This window comes from Euleptes europaea, chromosome 19 (genome assembly GCF_029931775.1).
Source record: "Euleptes europaea isolate rEulEur1 chromosome 19, rEulEur1.hap1, whole genome shotgun sequence".
Lineage (NCBI taxonomy): Eukaryota > Metazoa > Chordata > Lepidosauria > Squamata > Sphaerodactylidae > Euleptes > Euleptes europaea.
In genome coordinates, this window is record NC_079330.1 from 151,042 (window position 1) to 170,561 (window position 19,520).

The following is a 19,520-nucleotide window of genomic DNA, read 5'->3' on the forward strand; positions in this document are numbered from 1 at the left end:
CCTTCGGCTGCGCTGCCCTCCTCGTGGAAACAACCGCCTGCCTGCTTCTGGCAGCGTTCAGCCCCTTCTAGGCCTTTCTGGCCTGCTTCCTGCTTCCTGCTGGTTCCTGGCAGTGGAATAAATCCCTCCTCGCTGGGTTCAATTTTGATAAGACTCACCTATAATGTGGGGTGGGGGGTTGAGAGAGAAGGGGAGGGCTTTGATCATTCAGAGATGCCAGGAAAGGGCCACTGAGTGGATTCATGCCACGTGTCACCCAGTGTGACCTGGTCTTCAGGGTGCCACAAATCCCTGGTTCCATTCTGCTGGCAGAAAGGAGAGGAAGCCCCCCCCCCTGAGCTCCGACTCCCAGCCAATGGGCGACAGCAGCCCTCTGGAGCATGTGCAGAGTTAATTTCAGGACAGCTTGTGTGGTATGTAGAAGGTCTCGGGTTTTCTGCTCAGCTGCAAACGCACAAAAGGCCTGGAATCGGCTGTTCTCTTAACATGGGAAATAATAAGACCAGCCTACCTTACAGGGCTATTGCGAGGCAATTTTTTGAATCCGATTATCTCCTTGGGTTCTATTCAAGGGTCTCTCTGGGTGCCTTCCAACCCTGCCATCCTACAAAAAGTGAACTTTGTTTCAATAAAAAAATAGAAAGACACCCCTCCTCCCTGCCGGCTCCTGTGTCAGAGGAGAATTTCCCTTTGGGATAATTCTTAGGCAAATGCTTTCGGGGTGAGGTCACCCCATGAGTAAGTGGAACGCAAGGAACTGTGGCGTGTGTGTCTGGGTGATGAAGAGGGTCTCCCTGACGTCATGCCCCGTGTATGTGGGAAGGCGGAGCCGCGGGGGGGGGCGGCATTCCTCTGGGCCTGAGAGCGCTTTCTCCAGAGGGTCCGTCGTGGCGGGAAGCCCGGCGGGGGTGGGGTGGGGGGGGGGTCCTGTCTCCCAGATGGTCCCGGCGCTGGGGGGAGCGGCGGAGCCGCCGCTGCGGGATGCGCGGAGCCTCTTGCCAACTCCGGGCCGGAGACTCGGCTGCGGCCGGCCAGGACGGAGGACGGAGGACTTTGCGCCAGCACCCGGCGGGGGCGGGCGGGCGGGGCGGGCGGGGCGGGGCGCCGTCGGGGCCGGGCATGAATGGACGGGGCCCGAAGTTTCCCACCGGCTGCTCCCATTGACGATTCCGCCGGCGCGCCGCTCGCCTGCCAGCCAGCCAGCCAGATGGGCAGCGCCGGGGGCCCCGCCGGGCCGCTCCTCGCCCTCCTCGTCGTCGCCGCCGCCGGCCTTCGCTGCTGCCGGAGCCGGGAAGGTGAGCCGGCGGGGGGCGGGGGGCGGGGGGCGGGCGAGGCGGCGGCCAAAGGTTGGGCGAGTTGCCGGCGGGGCGTTGGGGGGCCGCAGCGGCGGGGCCGGGCCTGGCGGCGCCTTGGCGGGCCGCCGCGCGCCTGGACGGGGCAGCGGCGGATCAGGCCCCAGACGGGCGGAGGAGCCCCCCGGGCCACGGGGCCGGCGAGGGGGTGGCGCGGGGCCGGCCGTCGGGGAAAGTCGGGCGAAGCAGGGGGGGGCGCAGAGCGGCGGCGGGCCGGGCCGGGCCCCTGAGCGCCAGAGGCCAGGGCGAGGAGGGGGCTGGCGCGAGGGGCCCTTCTCCCTTCGTCCTCCCCCCGCCCCACTTCCTCGCCGCCCGGTGTTTGTGCACCCCCGTGGCAGGTTGGGGCCGCGGTGCCGTCGGGCCGGGCGCGCTGCGGCCGGGGCTCTCGGGGGTGGGCCAACTGCCGGCGGGGAGGCGGCGGGCCAGCGTCTCGGGCGTCCCAGCCAGGCGGGAGAGCGAAGCTGCCGGCTTCCTGGGGGCGAGGGGCTGGCCGGGGCCCCGGGGGTGGGTGGGGGGGGTTGGCGTCCCCGCGTGGCAAGGCGGTCCCGGGATTGTGGCCGGGGCCTGGGTGCAGCCCGCCCAGCCTTTCTTGGGGGGGGGCCCTGGCTTGGTGCCGCGCCAGTGGGTGTTGGGAGCCCCCCCCGGCCTCGCCCCCCCCCAGCGCGGGCCTGGGCCCCGGGGAAGAGCGGTTGCTGCTGGTGGCGGTGGAAGGGCTGGCTCTCTTCTTCCACGAGGGCCGAGGCGAGGGGAGCTGCCCGGCAGGCCGGCTCCTGCGCTCGGTGGGCCCCTCGGCACGGGGAGGCCTGGTGGGCGCACGAGGAAGAGGGCCGGGAGGCGGCTCGGCTGCGGGAGGAGCCCCTGGCCACCTCCTTGAAGGCGGAGCCAGCGGGGGCTCCCCTCCTGCCGGGCACCTTCCCTGCCACGGGCTGGAAGAGGCAAGCAGCCCCCCCCCGTTGCCCAGGGGGCAGGGAGAGCGAGGGGGCTTCCCAGTCCCACCTCCAGGCCTGTTGAGGTGAGGGCTTCTTGCTTTGTCATACCCACCCCCACCCGCAGCGGGGCTTCTGCTGGGGTGCCAAGCCGAGGGAGCCACAGGAGCCCCCTTGCCCTGTGCCATCGGAGCGGGGCCGGGCAGGCCGCCCTCCCCTGGGGCTCTGGGCCCGGCCCCTCTCTTCCGAGCCCCCGAGCCCTTTCAGCCCTGGGCCACCGCCCTGTTCCCAAACCGGCCACCCCCCCCCCATTCAGCAGCGGGCTCCTTGCCTTGGAGACCGGCCAACGGGGATCCGCCAGCGGCCGAGGGGGGCGCCGCGAGCAGGGCGACGTCCCGCAGCCTCCCATGCGGCGCGCAGGAGCGCTGGGGCGGGTCCGGCGGCGCCGCCTCTGGCAGCCGCGTCCGCCGGCCGAGGAGCGCTTCCTACGGAGTCCCACTTGGCGGCCCTCTTTGCCTGGGCAAGCCCCAGGCCAGGCATCTGTCTCTGCACGAGTCCTTGTCCTGGGCAGACCTCTTGATGGGAGGATGGCCATCCACAGCAGCACTCAGTGCAGGGGGGCAACAGGCAGCCTCTCCTGAGTAAGGCACGCAGCTCACAGGAGCCTGGAGGTTTCTTTCTTGTGGCAAAGGAAGCAGAAGGGGGGGCTGCTGCCTGCAGCGGTTGGTTTAGGGGGGGGGGCTCTGCACTTTCCCTCTGCCTTCTCAGGTGGCGGCCACCCCTTTAGGCTGCCTGTCTGATCCGTGCAGGTCACATGCTGCGTGGCTGGCTGGCTCTAGGCAGCTGGGTTTGCCCTTCCTTGCAGGGGAGCAATGGGCCGCCCTCCCCTTTCGACCTTCTGCAAGGGAAACCCAGGCGACCCCTGGGCAGAGCTGGCTTCCCGAGCGGGCATGCGGAGCTGCACATTAGCATAGGGCTTGGGCAGGCGAGCAGGCATCCATCTGTCCACCCACCCAGGAAGCCAGGGTCGAGGCTGCGGTTCAGGGGCATCTAACTGGGCGTGACCCCAGCTGCAGTGGGAACAGCTGCCCTAGCCACTGAGCTGCCCAGCCCGCCTGCTGGAACCCAGCTTGCATGGAAGCCGCCTCTCCCCCCCATCATTACTTGTGCGGTTGTGCAAGGCAGGGCTGGCAGGCAAAGGCACGCACCCGGACACCCGCGCCCCCTGCTTGACTCGGGCTGTTTCCTCCCCTGCAGCAAAGCTGCCCTCGGCTGACACAGCAGGGCGCCAGGTGCAGCTGGGATTGGCTGGCTGTCCTTGGGTGCTGTGGCCTGCAACACCAGCTCTGCATGGGTATGAACACCAGCCTCTGCCCAGGCACTTAGCAGGAGCACCTGGTGGTTCTACCCTCTGCCTCCCGGGCAAGCCAGTGGGCAGGGCTGCCTGTCGTGGGTGGGGTTGCCAGGTCCCTCCTGGGCACGGGATGGGGGGGTTGGGTTGCCATCTCCAGGCTGGGAAACTCCAGGAGATTTGAGGGTGGAGCCTGGGGAGGGTAGGGACCTCAGTGGGGCACAAGGCCACAGAGTCCACCCTCCAAAGCAGCCATTTTCTCCCGGGGACCTGGTCTCTGTCATCTGGAAATGAGCTGTAATTCCAGGGGATCCCCAGGTCCCACCTGAAGGCGGGAGAGAGAGATGGTGTGGCTGAGAGGAAGCCAAGGTTTTGCCATGAAACCCAAGAGGACATGGTACTTCTGAGCAACTGCAGAGTTGCTGGCGCTCCCTTCTAAACCATTGCATCTGGGGGGGTGGAGGCAAGCATTCCAGGTCTGCCCCTCTCCCTTCAGCAATTGCATCTGGGGGGTCACCTGGTATTATCCCCCCCATCATGCCTCATGTCTGGCTTTCCCTTATCACAAGGGGACATTTCCTGTGCCTTGGAATTGGAGGGGGCAGTTTGTAGTCCAGTGCCCCCCCCTCCAAATTCCAGTTCTGTTCTTTTCTTCCCTGGCTGTGCTGGGGCTTCTTCATCGGTCAGTGTCAAAAACCTGCCTTGTTGGCCCTTCCAGGGCTTCCTTCTCCAGGGAGAAGCACTTCTGGGGTGGGGGTGGAGGGCCTGCCTTGCCTGCTGCAGGTGGGCTGGGCTGTGTGGGGCAGCGGCCTGCTCCTTCCCTCCTTCCCTGTGGGTACTGATCTGCGGTGCTTTGCCTTTTCAGTTGTCCTGCTGGACTTCGCCAGGGCTCAAGGGGACTTGGGCTGGCTCAACCATCCCTACGGCAAAGGGGTAAGTCGGGGGCTAGGAGTGGCCGGGGGCCAGAGGGCCTCGAGTTGATGCTTACCTTGGTCCCTCACCCGGGAAAACAGTGCAGTAACAAGTAGGAATGGGGGGACAATTTGAACCTCTCCCTCCCTGACTTTTTCGGGGTGGGTGGGCAGGCTAAGCCCCTCCCCGTTTTCGCCATTCCTCTGCCTGCCCCAATTCTCGTTTACTTCTTTGTAAATTGATGTTGTTTATCCTGCCTTTCCTCCCCATGGGGGGCTTGGGGAGGTGAGGAGAGAAACCTCCCTCTGCCTGAGACCCAGGAGAGCGGCTTCCAGTCAGAATAGGCAATGTGAAGCTTGAGAGACTGGGGGAGGCTGACTCAGTGGGGTGTAGCTTCATGTGCACCCTACCTTTCTTTGCCTGGTGCTACCTTTGCTAGTGTCCACCAGGCATCCTGTGGCAGTGGGTTCCACAGGCTGCTCACATACTGCATGAAGAAAAGTTCTCTTCCTGGCACCAATTCTCTCCTCCTCCCTCTGCCAGTGGGATCTTCTCCAGAACGTGATGAACGAGACCCTCATCTACATCTACTCAGTGTGCAACGTGATGGAGGGGGATCAGGACAACTGGCTGCGGACCAACTGGATCTACCGCAGCGAAGCTGAGCGCATCTTCATTGAGCTCCACTTCACCGTCCGGGATTGCAACAGTTTCCCCGGCGGGACGGGCACATGCAAGGAAACCTTCAACCTCTACTACGCGGAGTCGGACGTCGACCATGGCATCAACTTCCAGAAGCGGCAGTTCCGCAAAATCGACACCATCGCCCCCGACGAGATCACCGTGCGCGAGGACTTTGCCGCCCGGAACGTCAAGATCAACCGGGAGGTGCGCTCTGTGGGGCCGCTCACGCGAAAGGGCTTCTACGTGGCCTTCCAGGACATCGGGGCCTGCGTGGCCCTCCTCTCCGTCCGGATCTACTACAAGAAGTGCCCCAACGTCCTCCGCAACTTGGCCAGCTTCCCCGAGACCATCGCCGGTGCCGACTCGCAGGCCTTGGCCAAGGTGCGGGGAGTGTGCGTTCCGGATGCCGTGGCCGAGGAGGCGCCGCACTTGCACTGCAACTCGGACGGAGAGTGGCTGGTTCCCATCGGGCAGTGCCTTTGTCGCCAGGGCCACGAGAAGGACAGGGGCGGCAGCTGCAGGGGTAAGAGGGGGGGCCCAGGGCCTGGCTCTCCTTTTCTTTCTGTGCTGGTTTTTGCATGCCTGCCTCAGCCGCAGCCTTGGAGCAAGAGGACAACAAGGGTGTGCCGTTCGTCCCCCCCCTTCCCTCCCCATTCCAGCCATTCCAAACCATCCCGAGGCCTGCGGGGGAGGGGGGACAGTCTGCAGTGTTGCTGGGCAGCTGAGTCACATGACTCTCCCTCCATGTTGGATTAATGGTACTTTTCTTTGCCTTTGAGGATCGGGGCCACTTTCATGCTGGGCCGGGGAGGAAGGGAGGTGTGTCCCCCCCCCCCCACGAGGGCAGGTCCGCGCTCGGCTCCAGTGCTGCTTCCCTGGTTGTTTCTGCGCATCCTACGTGGATCTAAGAGGGCTGCGGGATAAATCCCGGGATCTTGGGGCTGGCCTGGGCACCGGGCAAGATCAGTCTCCCTGTGGGAACTCTCCCTTCCAAACTCTCCTGGGAGGCCCCACAGAGCCGCCTGGGGAGTGGGGTTGCCAGCTCCAGATTGGGAAATACCTGGAGATTTGGCGGGTGGAGCCTCAGGAGGGACCTCCGTGGAGCACAGCACCAGAGAGTCCACCTTCCAAAGCGCCCTTTTCTCCAGGGGACCAAACTCAGTTGTAATAGCAGGAGATCTTCTGCCGCCACCTGGAGGTTGTGCAGCCTTAGTCTGCAGCCACGGCTCGGGCCTCCCACCTGGTTGGGTGCAGGAGGGGAGAGAGTCTGGGGGTGCTGCTGCTGCCACCTGGCAGAACCCCGCCTGGGTCCATGGCTGGCAGGGAGTCTCTCCCATGGCTGTGTGGAAGTGGTGCCAGGACACCGTCCCTTGGATGGTGGCGCACGGCTTTCTGGGGGGGGGGAGTTTCCTGGTTCAGTCTCCGGGGGGACGCACGAAGGACACTGAGGTCAGGCCCCAGCAATCTAGCCTCCCTCCCTGCCCCTTCACCTGCATCCTCCATGTGGTTCTGATTCAGGCTGCCCCCCCTCCCTCCCTCCCTCCCCAAAGTGGAGAATTCGGCTTTCAGAATGCACCTCTGGACTTTGCAAAGCACGATAAGCAGCTTTCAAGGTGATGAAGTCATCCAGCCTCTTGAGCAAGTGTCCCCTCCCCTCCCACAAGGTTCGCTGGAAGGAGGGGGCTGTCAGCCCTCCCAGCTGGCTGTGCCTGGGGGAAGGCCTTGCCAGTGGCTTGGTAAGAGGCTGCTAGTGGTCAACGTGGCGCTTGTGCCAGGCCTGGCAGAGGAGGCTTGGCTCAGTGCCCACGCCCACCAGGGGCAGCCCTGCCTGGCTTCCCCGGACCCAGGCTGAGGCCAGCAGAGCACCTGAAGGGAAACATGGCCCACGTGAAGGGTGAGCCCACTGGGAATTCTGGCCAGCCGAGCCCGTTTTTGCTGAGGAGATGGACTCCTGGTGGTGCCTGGCGAGGTGGGGGGCACGTTGGCTTCTCCGTTGGCTTGGCTAGAAAGGGATGAGAATTGTTCTGGGGAAGAGCGATGGTTCTTGGCCTGCTAGGAGCTCTCATGCAGCTAGGTTGCCAACCTCTAGGTGGGGCCTGGAGATTTCTTGGGGTTTCCACAGATCTCCATGCTACACAGAACAGTTCCCCTGGATAAACGGCTGCTTCGAAGGGCGGGCTCCGTGGTATTATGCCCTGCTGAGGTCCCTCCACTGCCCAAACCACACCCTCCCTCGGCTCCGCCCGCCAATCTTCAGGGATCTCCCGACTGTAGGTGGGAAGTGGGCGTAGGCCCTGCCTCCCTCGAGCAGAAACCCTGGGCTGGTCTGAGCCGGCCTGAGCCCCAGGACCCTGCCAATACCAGGCAGGTCAGACGAAACCCAGGCCAACTGCTGGCGAGGGCGGAGCAGGCTACCGCTGCTGGGGCTGTCGGATTTCCTGGGACGCTTGGGACCCTCGCCCCCGGCAGCAGGGCAGCAGGCCAGGCGGCAGCTAATGGCTGTGGCACACCTTGCCTGGAAGGGCCTTGCGCCTGCTGCCAGAAGCCCCATGGAGGCAGGCTGCGGGGGTGGGGGCAGGCTGGGGCTCGAAGGGGATGGTCGCCCTCCGCGGGGGGGGGGATGAAGAGGCTCAGCTCCCGCTGCCTGGCCGCCCCCACCTGCACCTTCCGGCGTGGCGTGGGGCTGCTGCTGTCCCCCTCCCCAGCCAGCTGCCTGCAGAGGCTGGCAGGCGCTTCCTGCAGCGGAAGGGGAGTGGAGGAAAGAATTTGCCCTTTCGTGTGCAATTCCCTGACCTCCCCTCCCTCAGCCCGCTGGCCTCTGCTGATTGGGAGGCCCAGGGGCAGGAAACAAAGGCGGTTTATCTTCAGGAATAAACACCGAGAGTCTGGGCTTCCTGTGTGTGCACAACCCCTCCCCCCTCCGCCCGCCCGCTGTCAGCCCTCCCCTCCCCTCCCCTCCCCTTCCCACTGGCCCTTCCCCCACGCTGCCAGGGAGATCCTCTTCCCCCAACAACTGCGGATGCTGGCTGCTGTGCCCACGTCCAGCTGGCAGAGGGATTCCTTGGCTCCTGCCCTGTGACCTGTGCCAAGCCTGAGGCCGGCAAAGGGGTGCCCGTCGACTGGTGGTCCCGTGGCAGAGCAGGGAGGGCGGGCTTGGGCAGTGCCTGGAGCATTGCCCAGCACCAAAGACCCGCTCCTGGGTCGGGAGCTCCTCGGTGGCCGAGGCTCCAGCCAGCAGTCCGCCTCGGAGACATTCAGGCCCCCAGCACATGTTTGCCGGAGGAACTTAGTGAAAGTCGTTTGTCTTGGCAGCCCGCTGAGTAGGGAAGAGAGAAAAACCGCCTGTGGTCGCCACCCCTGGATGCCCAGTCCAAGGGTCTGGGAGCATCTGTGGATTCTGCTTTGCCACAGACGCTCTCTGGGCCGTACCTGGGCAGCATCCTGGTCTTTCCCGCCGTGGGATGCCGCTGCCAGCACACCTGCCTGCAGAAGCCCCAGGGACAGTCTCGACACGCCCGCTAATTGTGCCCGGAGGGAGGGGTCTCCTCACTCAGGCAAACCCATGTGGGGGGGCTGCGTTGTGAGGACTCATCCTGTCGGTGCTGGGTTCAGGGGCCGGGAGAGCGACTCGGCCCTCTCTCGCAGGGCCCAGGAGGGCCTTGTGGGGGCCCACCTGTCTCTTCTCTGCCCAGATGGGTGGAGTTGCCTTCAGTTCCAAGCATCTTTCTCTTCTTTGCAGGGTGGGCTGACTGTTGGCCAGTGGGCCTTGGCGTGTTTGTCAGGGGTGGGAGGGGGAGGGGGACCTTTTTTTCTTGGGGGCTGCAGGCTGTGTGTCATGTGGGTGGCCGTGGGTCCTGACGCTGAAAACTTCTCTCCCTTTCACGCTTCCTGATTGGTTGGGCTGCCACTTCCCGGTGGGTGGGTGGGAGCTCAACGGAACAGGAAGGGTCTCCTTTGGAAAACTTGCCTTAGTTTTTGGGGCCCTTTAAGTCTCAGACCTTGCCCCCAATCCCGGCCTTTGTGCAGTGCACAGAGAAAAGAAAGGAAATGCACTCTGCACATGTACAGAGTCCTGTGCATGTACGTGCACGCACTATTGTTGTGGCTAGTTGTTATGTTTTTAGTCTGCTCCTTAAAAATGTGTCTTGTCACTGTGGGGCCCTCGGCACAGCTGACTCCTGGGGGGCGGGGGGCAGGGGAGGAAGTGCAGGTCCCAGGGCTTGGACCAGCCGGGCTGGCCAGCTGGGTTTTAACTGGCTCTCCTAAGCACAGCAGGGTGCTCACAAAGGCCAGGCTTGGCTGGCCTCCCCCCTCCCGCCTGGCAATCGGTGCACCCTTTTCGGGGGCCATTTACCCTCTGGATCAAATGCCCCCCTTGCCACAAATATCGCTGGGGGCTGGGCTCACGGGCCCCTTGTTCCCAGGCTTCCCTCTAGTCGTTTCTCTTCTCCATGCTGAGTCTCTCTCCAGCCGCCCCCCACCCCCGCCGTGGGCTCACAAGCTTTCCTGCAGCCAGCCTCTGCCGTGAGCCCCTCCTTCGCCCGCTCCTCTATTTCTAAGCAAGCAGAGGGGATCCCCCCTCCCCCCCCCCGCCAAAATCTTGAAGGGGGCTGCAGGCTGGCAGGGGGGCTACTGCTGAAGCGGTCCTTCCAAGAGGCAGGCTGGCCAGAAAAACAGTGGAGAGTGGCCGGGGTGGAGGTGGGGAGCCCAAGAAGGGGGTTTGCTTGCTGCTGGGACCCAGAAGCTGCAGGGCCAGCCCGGGGCTCCCCTCCTGTCTCCGGACTTCCCCTCAGCTGGAGAGGGGACCCAAGGGAGCCAGCAGGCAATGCAGGGCTTTGCTGCTGAGCCAGGCCCCCTCCTCACGCTTGGGTGCTGGGGGAGGGGTGTCCCTCTCACGGGTCTCCTCTCTTCCAAGACCCCTCCCCTCCCCTCCCTGCCTGGCACAGAGCTGCGCCTCCTCTGCCTCGAGGAGGCTTCTTTGGGCGGGGGCTCCCCTCACTCCCCCCTGCAGGCCCAGCGATCTGGGGCAGAGGGGTTGTCCCCAGCTGGCTGCCACCCGTTCAGTCGGGCCCTCTTTCCTGAGCCATGTGCCCTCCCAGACTTCTGGGGAAGGCAGAGGCATGCCTGGCCTGGGCAGGAATCTTTGGCGTGGGCAGAGGTGCTGCTTCTGCCCTCGGGTTGGCCTTGGCGTGGGCAGGGGAGGAGCTCGGCTGCCTCTGGGGAAGAAGAAAAGAATAAATCCAGCTGTGGGAGCCCAGCAGACGCCAGGGTGGTGGTGGTGGTGGGGGTTTCCATCCGGCTTCTGAAAGTGCTTCCTGTCCTCAAGGAAGTGATGGGATTCCGGGAAGGGGGTGTTGGAGAGCAAATCTGCTTCTCGGGGAAGCAGTGACTCTGCCCGGAAATCAGCATGGCTCTCCCACATGCCTACGCCTGGATGGACTTTTCCTCTGCACCACCCCTTCCCCGTGGAGCAAATGTGCGGTGATGTGTGTCCTGCCTGCCGTTCCTCTGCTGTAGGGTGTGTGTGTGTTTGCTCCTGATCAGCTGGACAGCCAAGAGAAGAGTGCCTCTGAGCATGTGCCGCTCCCCCCCCCCCCATTAGTTCTCAGTATTTGCTTCGCTGTTTCTTGGAAGACGTTATGGGGCTCTTGTTTTTATTTCACAGATAGTGACCTGAGGCCAAGAGAGTGCCTTGCCATAGCTTGATTTGAATCTGGATCTTCTGGACTGAGGCCAGGTCTTCGTCCGCACTGTTTTGTGGTAGCCGGCTAACCCCCTCCCCACCCCTTGGTCTTCCTTCTCTGCAGCCTGCTCTGCTGGCTTCTTCAAACCAGACGTCTCCAACAGCACCTGCTCCAAGTGTCCGCGGCACACGCTGCCGTCTTCCGAAGGCGCCACCTCCTGCCCCTGTCAAGAAGGCTATTTCCGGGCTGCGAGTGATCTGGTCTCTTTGCCCTGCACACGTAAGTGAGAGAGAGCGCAGACCGGGGATCTTTGCCTGCCACCCAGAGAAGGACAGAGCCCCCTTAAAAAAAAAAAAATTTCCCCTGCCCGCCTCATATGCCTTGTTCTTCCGAGGTGAAGATATTTAGCCCGTTCCGATTCATGGGAACCGAGTATGAGACCATTTCACAGCTGGGAAAACAAAGGGGTTAGACATTCAAGGAAGATAATCCTGTGAATTGCTGTTCACTGTGATGGAGCAGAATGGAGCCTCCATACCTAGAGGCAGTTTGCTTGCATTTATAGAACAGGCATTTGGAAAAGGACTGGGGGGGGCGGCACTTGCTATGCCTGAGACTTGGGGGGAAGTAAACGTGGCAGAAGGTGTCTCTTTTCTGTGTGCCCATGAGGGTCCCGGGAGTGGCATGGGGCCAGAAGAGACGGCAGGGGCAGGGCCGGCAGAGGGCCCCAGCCTGGCAAAGAAGAGGGGGGCAGAGCGTCGGGCACCTCTCTGCAGGGAGCCCCAGGGCTGATGTGTTTTTTCACGGGTTGGGGCTGCCCGCCCTTTAAAAGAGTTTTTGACTCTCTCACCTGCTGCTTCTGCAGGTCCACCATCTGCTCCCCGGGGTGCCAGAGCGATAGGTCTGGGTGCCAAGGTGCAGCTGCTCTGGTCCCCGCCTCAGGACACGGGAGGCCGCCAGGACATCACGTACAGTGTGACGTGCGAACAGTGCTGGCCAGAGTCGGGGGGCTGCCAGCCCTGTGATGCTTCCGTCCGGTACTCGGAGCAGGTCCACGCCATGACAGGCACCCGCCTCACCGTCAGCGACCTGGAGGCGCACGTGAATTACACCTTCACGGTGGAGGCCAGGAACGGCGTCTCGCCCTTCAGCACAGAGCGGAGTTTTGCGGTTACCAGCATCACCGTCAACCAGACGGGTAAGAATGTCCGGGGGCCCGCCCCCACTGACAGAAGGATGCCACCCACGTGTTCATTCACTGGCATTTGCCCAGTGCCACGGCATCCCTCCGTTTGTCTGCGAATTAGTAACTGCTGCCCCCTGAAGAAGGGATCCGTGGCTCCAATCCTGCCAGAAATGCTGTTAGTCCTTCCGGTGCTGCTGGACTCTGGCTCTTTTCTCCTGCTGCCCACTGAATTGTGACAAAGCCCTGGGGGGGAGGGGGCTGAGCTTTGGCCCCATCCTGTCCTGTCGTGGGCGGTCCCTGACCAAAGCAAAGCAGATGAAAGCCAAGGGTGTTGGGAAGGGGGGGTGAAATCCAGGGCCTCTGGCCATTGCTCACCCTCCTTCTGCTTCCCCCGTTCAGAGCCCCCCCGGGTGACCTCGGTGACCATGGAGAGCCGCACGGCCACCAGCCTCACCCTGTCCTGGACGGTCCCTCCCCGGCAGCAGAGCCACGTCTTGAAATATGAGGTCACCTACAGTAAGAAGGTAGCTTTCCTTCCTTCCCGCCTGCCCTGCCTGGCTGTTCCCTTTGCTGCGCCTCACCCCTTCAAGTTCTCCCATGCTGGGAGGGGCTCCTCTGAACCCCCTCCAGAGATGACGATTCCTGGAAGGGTTGGGTTGGTTGGAGAGTCAGCGTGGTGTAGTGGTTAAGAGCGGTGGTCTGGAGCAGTGGACTCTGATCTGGAGAGCTGGGTTTGATTCCCCATTCCTCCACATGAGCGGCGGAGGCTAATCTGGTGAACTGGATTTGTTTCCCCGTTCCTACACAGAAAGCCAGTTGGGTGGCCTTTGGCTAGTCACACTCTCTCAGCCCCACCTACCTCACAGGGTGTCTGTTGTGGGGAGGGGAAAGGAGGGTGATTGTAGGCCAGTTTGATTCTCCCGTAAGTGGTGGAGAAAGTCGGCATATAAAGACCAACTTCTTCTTCTCCTTCCTGCTTTGTTTTGCAGAAGGATGAAAACAGCTACTCGGTCGTGCGCTGTGAAGGCAGCTCCAGCTCTGTGACCCTGCTGAAGTTGACCCCGAGCACCAAGTACCTGGTGCGCATTCAGGCTCAGACCCAGGAGGGCTACGGGGCCCACACCATGGATCACGAGTTCGAGACGCTTGCTGAACGTGAGTCTTCCCCTTAATGCTGTGGGGAGGGAGGGGAGGGCCCTGGCAAGGTCTCTCCATTTTTCTTGCAGATGCCATTTCCTGACCTCCCCCCCCCTTTTCTCCTTTCTTCTGCAGCCTCTGATAGCATGCACACTGCCGCCGTTCTGGGGGGCGCCATCGCCGGCCTCATCGTCATGGTTTTTGTGGTGCTGGCCATTGTCCTGGTGATTCGCCAGAGGTGGGCATTTCACCCTGTCTCCATCCCCCAGGGCCGAGCAGGCTTGAAGTGGCTCCGGCAGGCTTGGCTCCCCCAGGAGGGCATCCGCGACTTCGCTGCTTTTGGGCCACTGAGAGCCTGAGGCTGGTCTTCAGAGGGGGCCGGGAGGCCCTGCCCAGGACCCTCCAGCCGCTGGGGTCTGGCCTTGTTTCTCGGGTAGCTGCTAGCTGAGCCTCTCTTCTCTGGCCACAGAGGCAGCGGCCTCTCTGATGTGGGTTCGAGGCAGGCTTTGCCGGCAGCGCTTTGTTCACCGATCTTTTTCACCCTGGTACCATCCTGTTGGTGTTGAATTCGTGCAGGCCACAGCCGAGCATTGGAGGGGGAAGGAAGTGCTCTGGTGAAGGGCAGTCCCCTCACACTAGAGGCCCCCTTCCTCCAAAAAGGGCATGGAGTTCGAGCGCTGCTCTGTGGGTGTTGCCATCATGCTGGCAGAGGGTGCCAGAGCACCGGGAGAGGAGGCCCTGAAGGGTGGAAGGGCTGGGGTTAGAGACCGGGGGGTTCGAGCAGCGGGACCTGCTTTCAGATGCCAACTCGGCCACAAAGCTGGCTGGGTCCACAGGCACACCCTAACCTACCTTGAAGGGTTGTCGTGAGGAGAAAGGGGACCACCATTTACCCTTCCCTAAGTTCTTTGGAGAAAGAGCAAGATGAAAATGTACACGATAAACCCAGGAGACCCTCCCTGCCGTCTCCCTGCCGTTGCATTTTTTAAAGAGTGGGTGTGGGGTGTGTTGAAAAGGCCGTGGAAAAGGCCGAGAGGCCCAGGAAAGAGGCTGAGGAGGCTTCTGCTGCCGCTGCCGGGGGGGGGGGGGGGAAGGGCTGCATCTCTTGCGCGGGGGGGATCCAAAGGGAGGCGGCAGCAGCGGCTGGACTGCCCCTTACGGAGGTCTGATTCCATTCTCTTGTTGCTGGGGACCCTTTTAGGAAGAAATTGCGAGCGCGACAGACACCGGAGGACGTTTACTTCTCCAAGGCTGGTGAGTGGAGCTCTCCGCCCGAGCTCCCCCCCCCATGGAGGTTGCCAACTCTGGGCCATTCCAGCCATGGCGGTCCCTTTAAGAGCCAGAAGCTGGGCCAAATCCACTCATGGCATGGAGGGCAGGAGACGCCCCCCACCCCCAGCTCCTCATCTCCATTTGCAGGGCCGCGGAGGAGGAGCCGGGGGAGCCGCAGGGAGCGGGGTGGGGGAGCGCCCAGGTGGCCACGTGCCAAAGGGCTCCCTCCCCAGTGTTCCTTTTCTCCTCCTGGGACCCCTCAGACCAGCTGAAGCCGCTGAAGACCTACGTGGACCCCCACACTTACGAAGACCCCAGCCAGGCTGTGCTGAAGTTCACCACAGAGATCCCTTCCTCCTGCGTTTCCCGGCAGAAAGTCATTGGGGCAGGTAGGGGGCAGCGGGGGGTGATGAGCAGATGGCGGCAGAGGGAGAGTCAAGAGGGGAGGCCTCCTCCCTTGTGCAACTGGAGATGGGTCAGGAGGGAGAGGCCTGCAGGAGAAGGCCAGCCTCTGGGGCGTGGGGCTGAAGCCCCCCCACTCCCCAGAGACGGCATCGCTTTCCCTTTTCTCCCATTAGGTGAATTTGGGGAAGTCTACAAGGGGATCCTGAAACATGGCAAAAAGGATCTCCCGGTAGCCATCAAGACGCTGAAATCAGGCTACACGGAGAAGCAGCGCATCGACTTCCTGAGCGAAGCCAGCATCATGGGACAATTCAGCCACCACAACATCATCCGCTTAGAGGGGGTGGTCTCCAAAAGTAAGCCCCCCTTGTGGGAGCGGGAGGGTTGCGCCGGGGCTCCCTGGCCGCCATGCCCTTGCTTTCTACCTGCTGCTGTAGAGGATCCTGGCCAGACTCGGCAAGGCGGCTCTCCCTCTGTCTTTTTCCAGCCAAGCCTTTCATGATCATCACGGAATACATGGAGAATGGCGCACTGGATCGGTTCCTGCGGGTGAGTGTGCCCGCTCTCCCCGGAGGTGAAGGGAGGGAGTCGGGGCTGTGTTTGCGTCACCTGTTCAGGTGCCCCAGATCCCTGTGACAAAGGCCAGCCTCTGGTGACCCTAAAGCCCTCTCCGGAAGGCCCTTGAGCAGCCGTGGCAATTCTCTGGGCTTGTCTCCACAGGAGAAGGACGGGGAGTTCTGTGTCCTGCAGCTGGTGGGCATGTTGCGGGGCATCGCTGCAGGCATGAAGTACTTGGCCAGCATGAACTACATCCACCGGGACTTGGCTGCTCGCAACATCCTGGTCAACAGTCAACTGGTCTGCAAAGTCTCTGACTTCGGTCTCTCCCGGGTGCTGGAGGAGGATGCCGATGCCACCTACACCACCAGCGTGAGTCATGCCCTGCTGCCACCCTGACTCTCAGCTCCCCAGGAATGCCAGGAAGTGGTACAGGGTCGGGAAGAGGAGAGGGAGAGGCCGAGTGAGGGAGAATGAATGGCACCTCTGGCTCACGGCCGAGATTCTTTACCCTCTTGCCTAAATAAAGAGAAATTAAGATCCCACAATTTCTTCAACTACAATCTGCTAATTTTATTACTAAACCAAATTTGCGGTGCTTTCTGTGACCCACGGGGAACGGCAAAGGCCTCTGGAAACTGGCTGCTCCTGGCTTGAGCTGGCTGGAGTGGAGTTTGGGTCCATCTTTTGGGCCCTTTCCTGGGTGGTCTGGGGGCCCTGGCCGTCTCGGTTAGCTCTGAGCTTGGTATCAGGAGGAGCAGCCTGCGGCAGAAGAGTCAGGAAAGGGAAACTGGGATTGGGCGGACCTGGGGACAGGAAGAAGTCCCTGCCTTGCTGGCTGTGGGCTCTTGAGGGTGGGCACAGCTCGTGCAGGACTGGCATCCTCCAGGACAAGGCTGGATGACCTCGAGGACTGCAGGCAGTGGGCGAGCCTGTGGGGATGCTGTTCCGGTGCCAGGCCTGCCATGGAAAAGGCGGAAGGGAGGGGGGAGGCTCTGAGGCTGGCACGGTGCTGAGAGGCCTCCTGGGTCTTGTGCATTGGCCCCCACAGGGTGGGAAGATCCCGATCCGCTGGACAGCGCCCGAGGCCATCTCGCACCGCAAGTTCACCTCCGCCAGTGACATCTGGAGTTACGGGATTGTGATGTGGGAGGTGATGTCCTACGGGGAGCGGCCCTACTGGGAACTCTCCAACCATGAGGTAAGGATCTCCTCTAGGGCAGGGGGCTGGGGTTTTTTTATTTCCACCATTTTATATTCCGCTCGGCCAAAAAGGCACCTCTGAGTGATAGGGGTCTTGCTGGATCTCCCCCCTCCCCCGGCATTCAGAAAGGTCCAGTCCAGCACAGCCAGCCGAGGTCTCTGCCTGCCTCACCCCTCCGCAGGTTGAAACTGTGCTGCCGTTTGACCACCACCCCATGCCCACACACACTGGCCTTGTGACGTGGGTTGTGGGGTCACCTGGTTCTCCTGGTGTGAGTGTGGGTGAGCCTTCTCCCCGCATGCTCCACCCGGTTGTGGCTCTGATGCTGTGCTAGGAGGGGCCCCCAGGTCTTGGGAGCTGATTGCCTGCCGAAGACCCCGTTGCGGTGGTTGGGGGTCCGCTGCGCTGCTTCCTGGCCGCGTTCGGTGCTGGGGTGGGGGGCACAGCAAGGGCTCCTTGCACTTTGCTCACCCCCCCTCGCTTCCTTCCTTCCTTCCTTCCTTCCTTCCTTCCTTCGGGACAGGTGATGAAGGCCGTCAATGAGGGCTTCCGGCTGCCGGCGCCCATGGACTGCCCGTCCGCCATCTACCAGCTGATGATGCAGTGTTGGCAGCAGGAGCGGAGCCGCCGGCCCAAGTTCAGCGACGTGGTTGGCATCCTGGACAAACTCCTCCGTGCTCCCGACTCACTCAAGACCTTGGCAGACTTCGACCCTCGGTAGGGGCCGCCTCTGGGCACCTCGGGCCGGGACTGGGGCCCCCCGGGTACCGGGGAGCAGAAAGCCCACGCAGCTGCTGCTGCTGCAGGAAGGGGTCTCCTTCTGCCCCCCATCTCAGGGACGGAAGCTGTATCCATGGAGCTCCCATGCGCTCCCACTGTGGAGCGCCCCCCACCCCACCCCCACCCCTGCCAGCCTAGAAAGGCTCTCAAGAGCCAGGGGCCCTTTTGTGTCTTGGAAGGGTCTCCATCCGCCTGCCCAGCACCAGCGGCTCGGAGGGGATCCCTTTCCGAACGGTGCCCGACTGGCTGGAGTCCATCAGGATGCCCCAGTACACGGAGCACTTTGTGGCCGCCGGCTACGATGTCATTGAGAAGGTGGCCCAGATGACCAGCGAGTGAGTGAGGCTCCAGCACAGGCGGGGGGGGGAGGGGAGGAGGGGGCACAGCAGCAGTTTCACTCTCGGCCAGCCAGGCTCCCTTTCCCCTCCACGGCCACTGGCCGGTGTGCTGGCCCACCCCCTAGAGCCAGGCCGGGCAGGGGTCCACCCTTTTCAGAAGGACAAGGGGGTCTTTCCTCCTGAAGTGGCTGTTAGTGTGACTGGGAGGGGCAGCGGCGGCGTCCCCCCCGGTGGGGGTTGCCTTCGGAGCAGAGGCGCTGATCTCTGGGCTGCCCTCGCCTTCCTGGGCCACGCATCACCTTTCCGGTGGGGGTTGCCTTCTGTCCTCTGCAAGCGAAGCCCCGCAGGGGAAGGAAGGGCTGCTTGCTCACACCAGTCCAGCAGAGACCCCTTTTTGCTCCTGCCTGCCTCAGTTTCCACATGGCAAGAACCTGTCCCCCCCTTGTGTAGGGACGCACAGGGTTGGTGACTCCAGCTGCAAACACACTCTCCCTGCTGCAGCCGATGGCGCTGGGGAGTCTGACGTCAACGGGCTTCCTGCAGCGAGCCCCGGAGGCAGACTGCGCTGCCCTTGCTGGGAGAATCTGTGGCTCCGTCTTTGGGTGGGGGGGGAGAGTGTTTTTCCTCAAAGGAAGGGCAGGGGAAGGACCTTCAACACTGTTGCCCCATCTGAGTTTTGGGGTGGGGGTGGGGAGAGAAATGGAGCCTGTCTTTCCGCTGGCACGGTGCCCCTCTTGACCGCCCCCTCTCCATTCCCAGGGACATCAAGAGAATCGGGGTGCGTCTCCCAGGGCACCAGAAGCGCATCGCCTACAGCCTCCTGGGCTTGAAGGAGCAGGTCAGCGCCGTGGGCATCCCCATCTGAGGCTGTCCAGAGGGCCTCCCTTGTCCCACCAGTGTCGACGACCTCCTCAGTGAGTGAGGAGCCACTTGGCACCCCCCCCATTTCCTGGGACATACTTGAAGTGGAGAATCCAAGCACCCTCTTGCCTGGTGCTGCTGCCGCCGCCGCCAGCCTGGTGCCAAAGGGAGCTGCAGAGCAGCCCCCCCTCTCCCCCCGCCTCTTCTGCAGCCAAGCTCCATATTTATTGCCCCTCCTTCCAGCTGCTCTGGATATTGGAGGCTGAAAAGGGGCCCGGCTTAGGGTCCCTGGGCGTTAGTTGGCAAAGTGGCCACTTCTCTCTCTGGCACTGCCTGCTCCAGGACAGCCGGAGTGGCACGCGGCTGCTGCTCAGTCCTCAGCCAGCCCCCACCCCACCCCCAAGCCTTATCCTGGAAGCCTTCGGGAGTGCCCTCACTGGCCCAGTGACCTTCTCGAAGAAGGGTCGTGGCCTCGGGCTCTTGAAACAAGAATGGAGAGGGGGCCTCCTTGGACATCACAGTGTTGGAATTTAAGACTGGTCATAGCAAGCATGTAGCTTGCTGTCATCTGAGTGACAGCCAGATGACAGCTGGTGTCACATGACTGCTCATGACTTAGCAGTAAAGCGCTTCCTAACAAACGCCAATACACAGGCTCCCCAAACCCTCCTGGTTCCTGGAGGGCTGCTGGCAGACTCAAGCCCCAGGCCCTCTTGGCTGAGACCTGGCCAGTAGCCCCAGCCGCGGCTCCCCCTCCTCCCTGGCCTGGGAGGAAGCAACAGGTGAGCCTCCCTCCCTCCCTCCACCAGTAGTCACCACAGGCATCGGCCTCGCCACAGGCCAGCTCTGCCCCAAGCAGCTCCTGCCACT

At 62.7% G+C, this 19,520-nt stretch overlaps 1 protein-coding gene across 1 annotated transcript; it reads left to right on the top strand.

Moving 5' to 3' along the window:
- The first annotated feature begins 1,207 nt into the window (after positions 1-1,207).
- EPHA2 (EPH receptor A2) lies at positions 1,208-18,654 on the top strand. Its single transcript, XM_056864933.1, has 18 exons — positions 1,208-1,295; positions 4,495-4,562; positions 5,085-5,748; positions 11,033-11,188; positions 11,775-12,107; positions 12,495-12,619; positions 13,085-13,250; positions 13,368-13,470; positions 13,836-13,838; positions 14,434-14,486; positions 14,768-14,893; positions 15,083-15,265; positions 15,397-15,458; positions 15,630-15,839; positions 16,519-16,668; positions 17,195-17,388; positions 17,631-17,786; positions 18,549-18,654. Exons 1-18 carry the CDS (start codon positions 1,208-1,210, stop codon positions 18,652-18,654), a joined length of 2,946 nt encoding a protein of 981 aa, XP_056720911.1.
- Positions 18,655-19,520: the final 866 nt, after the last annotated feature.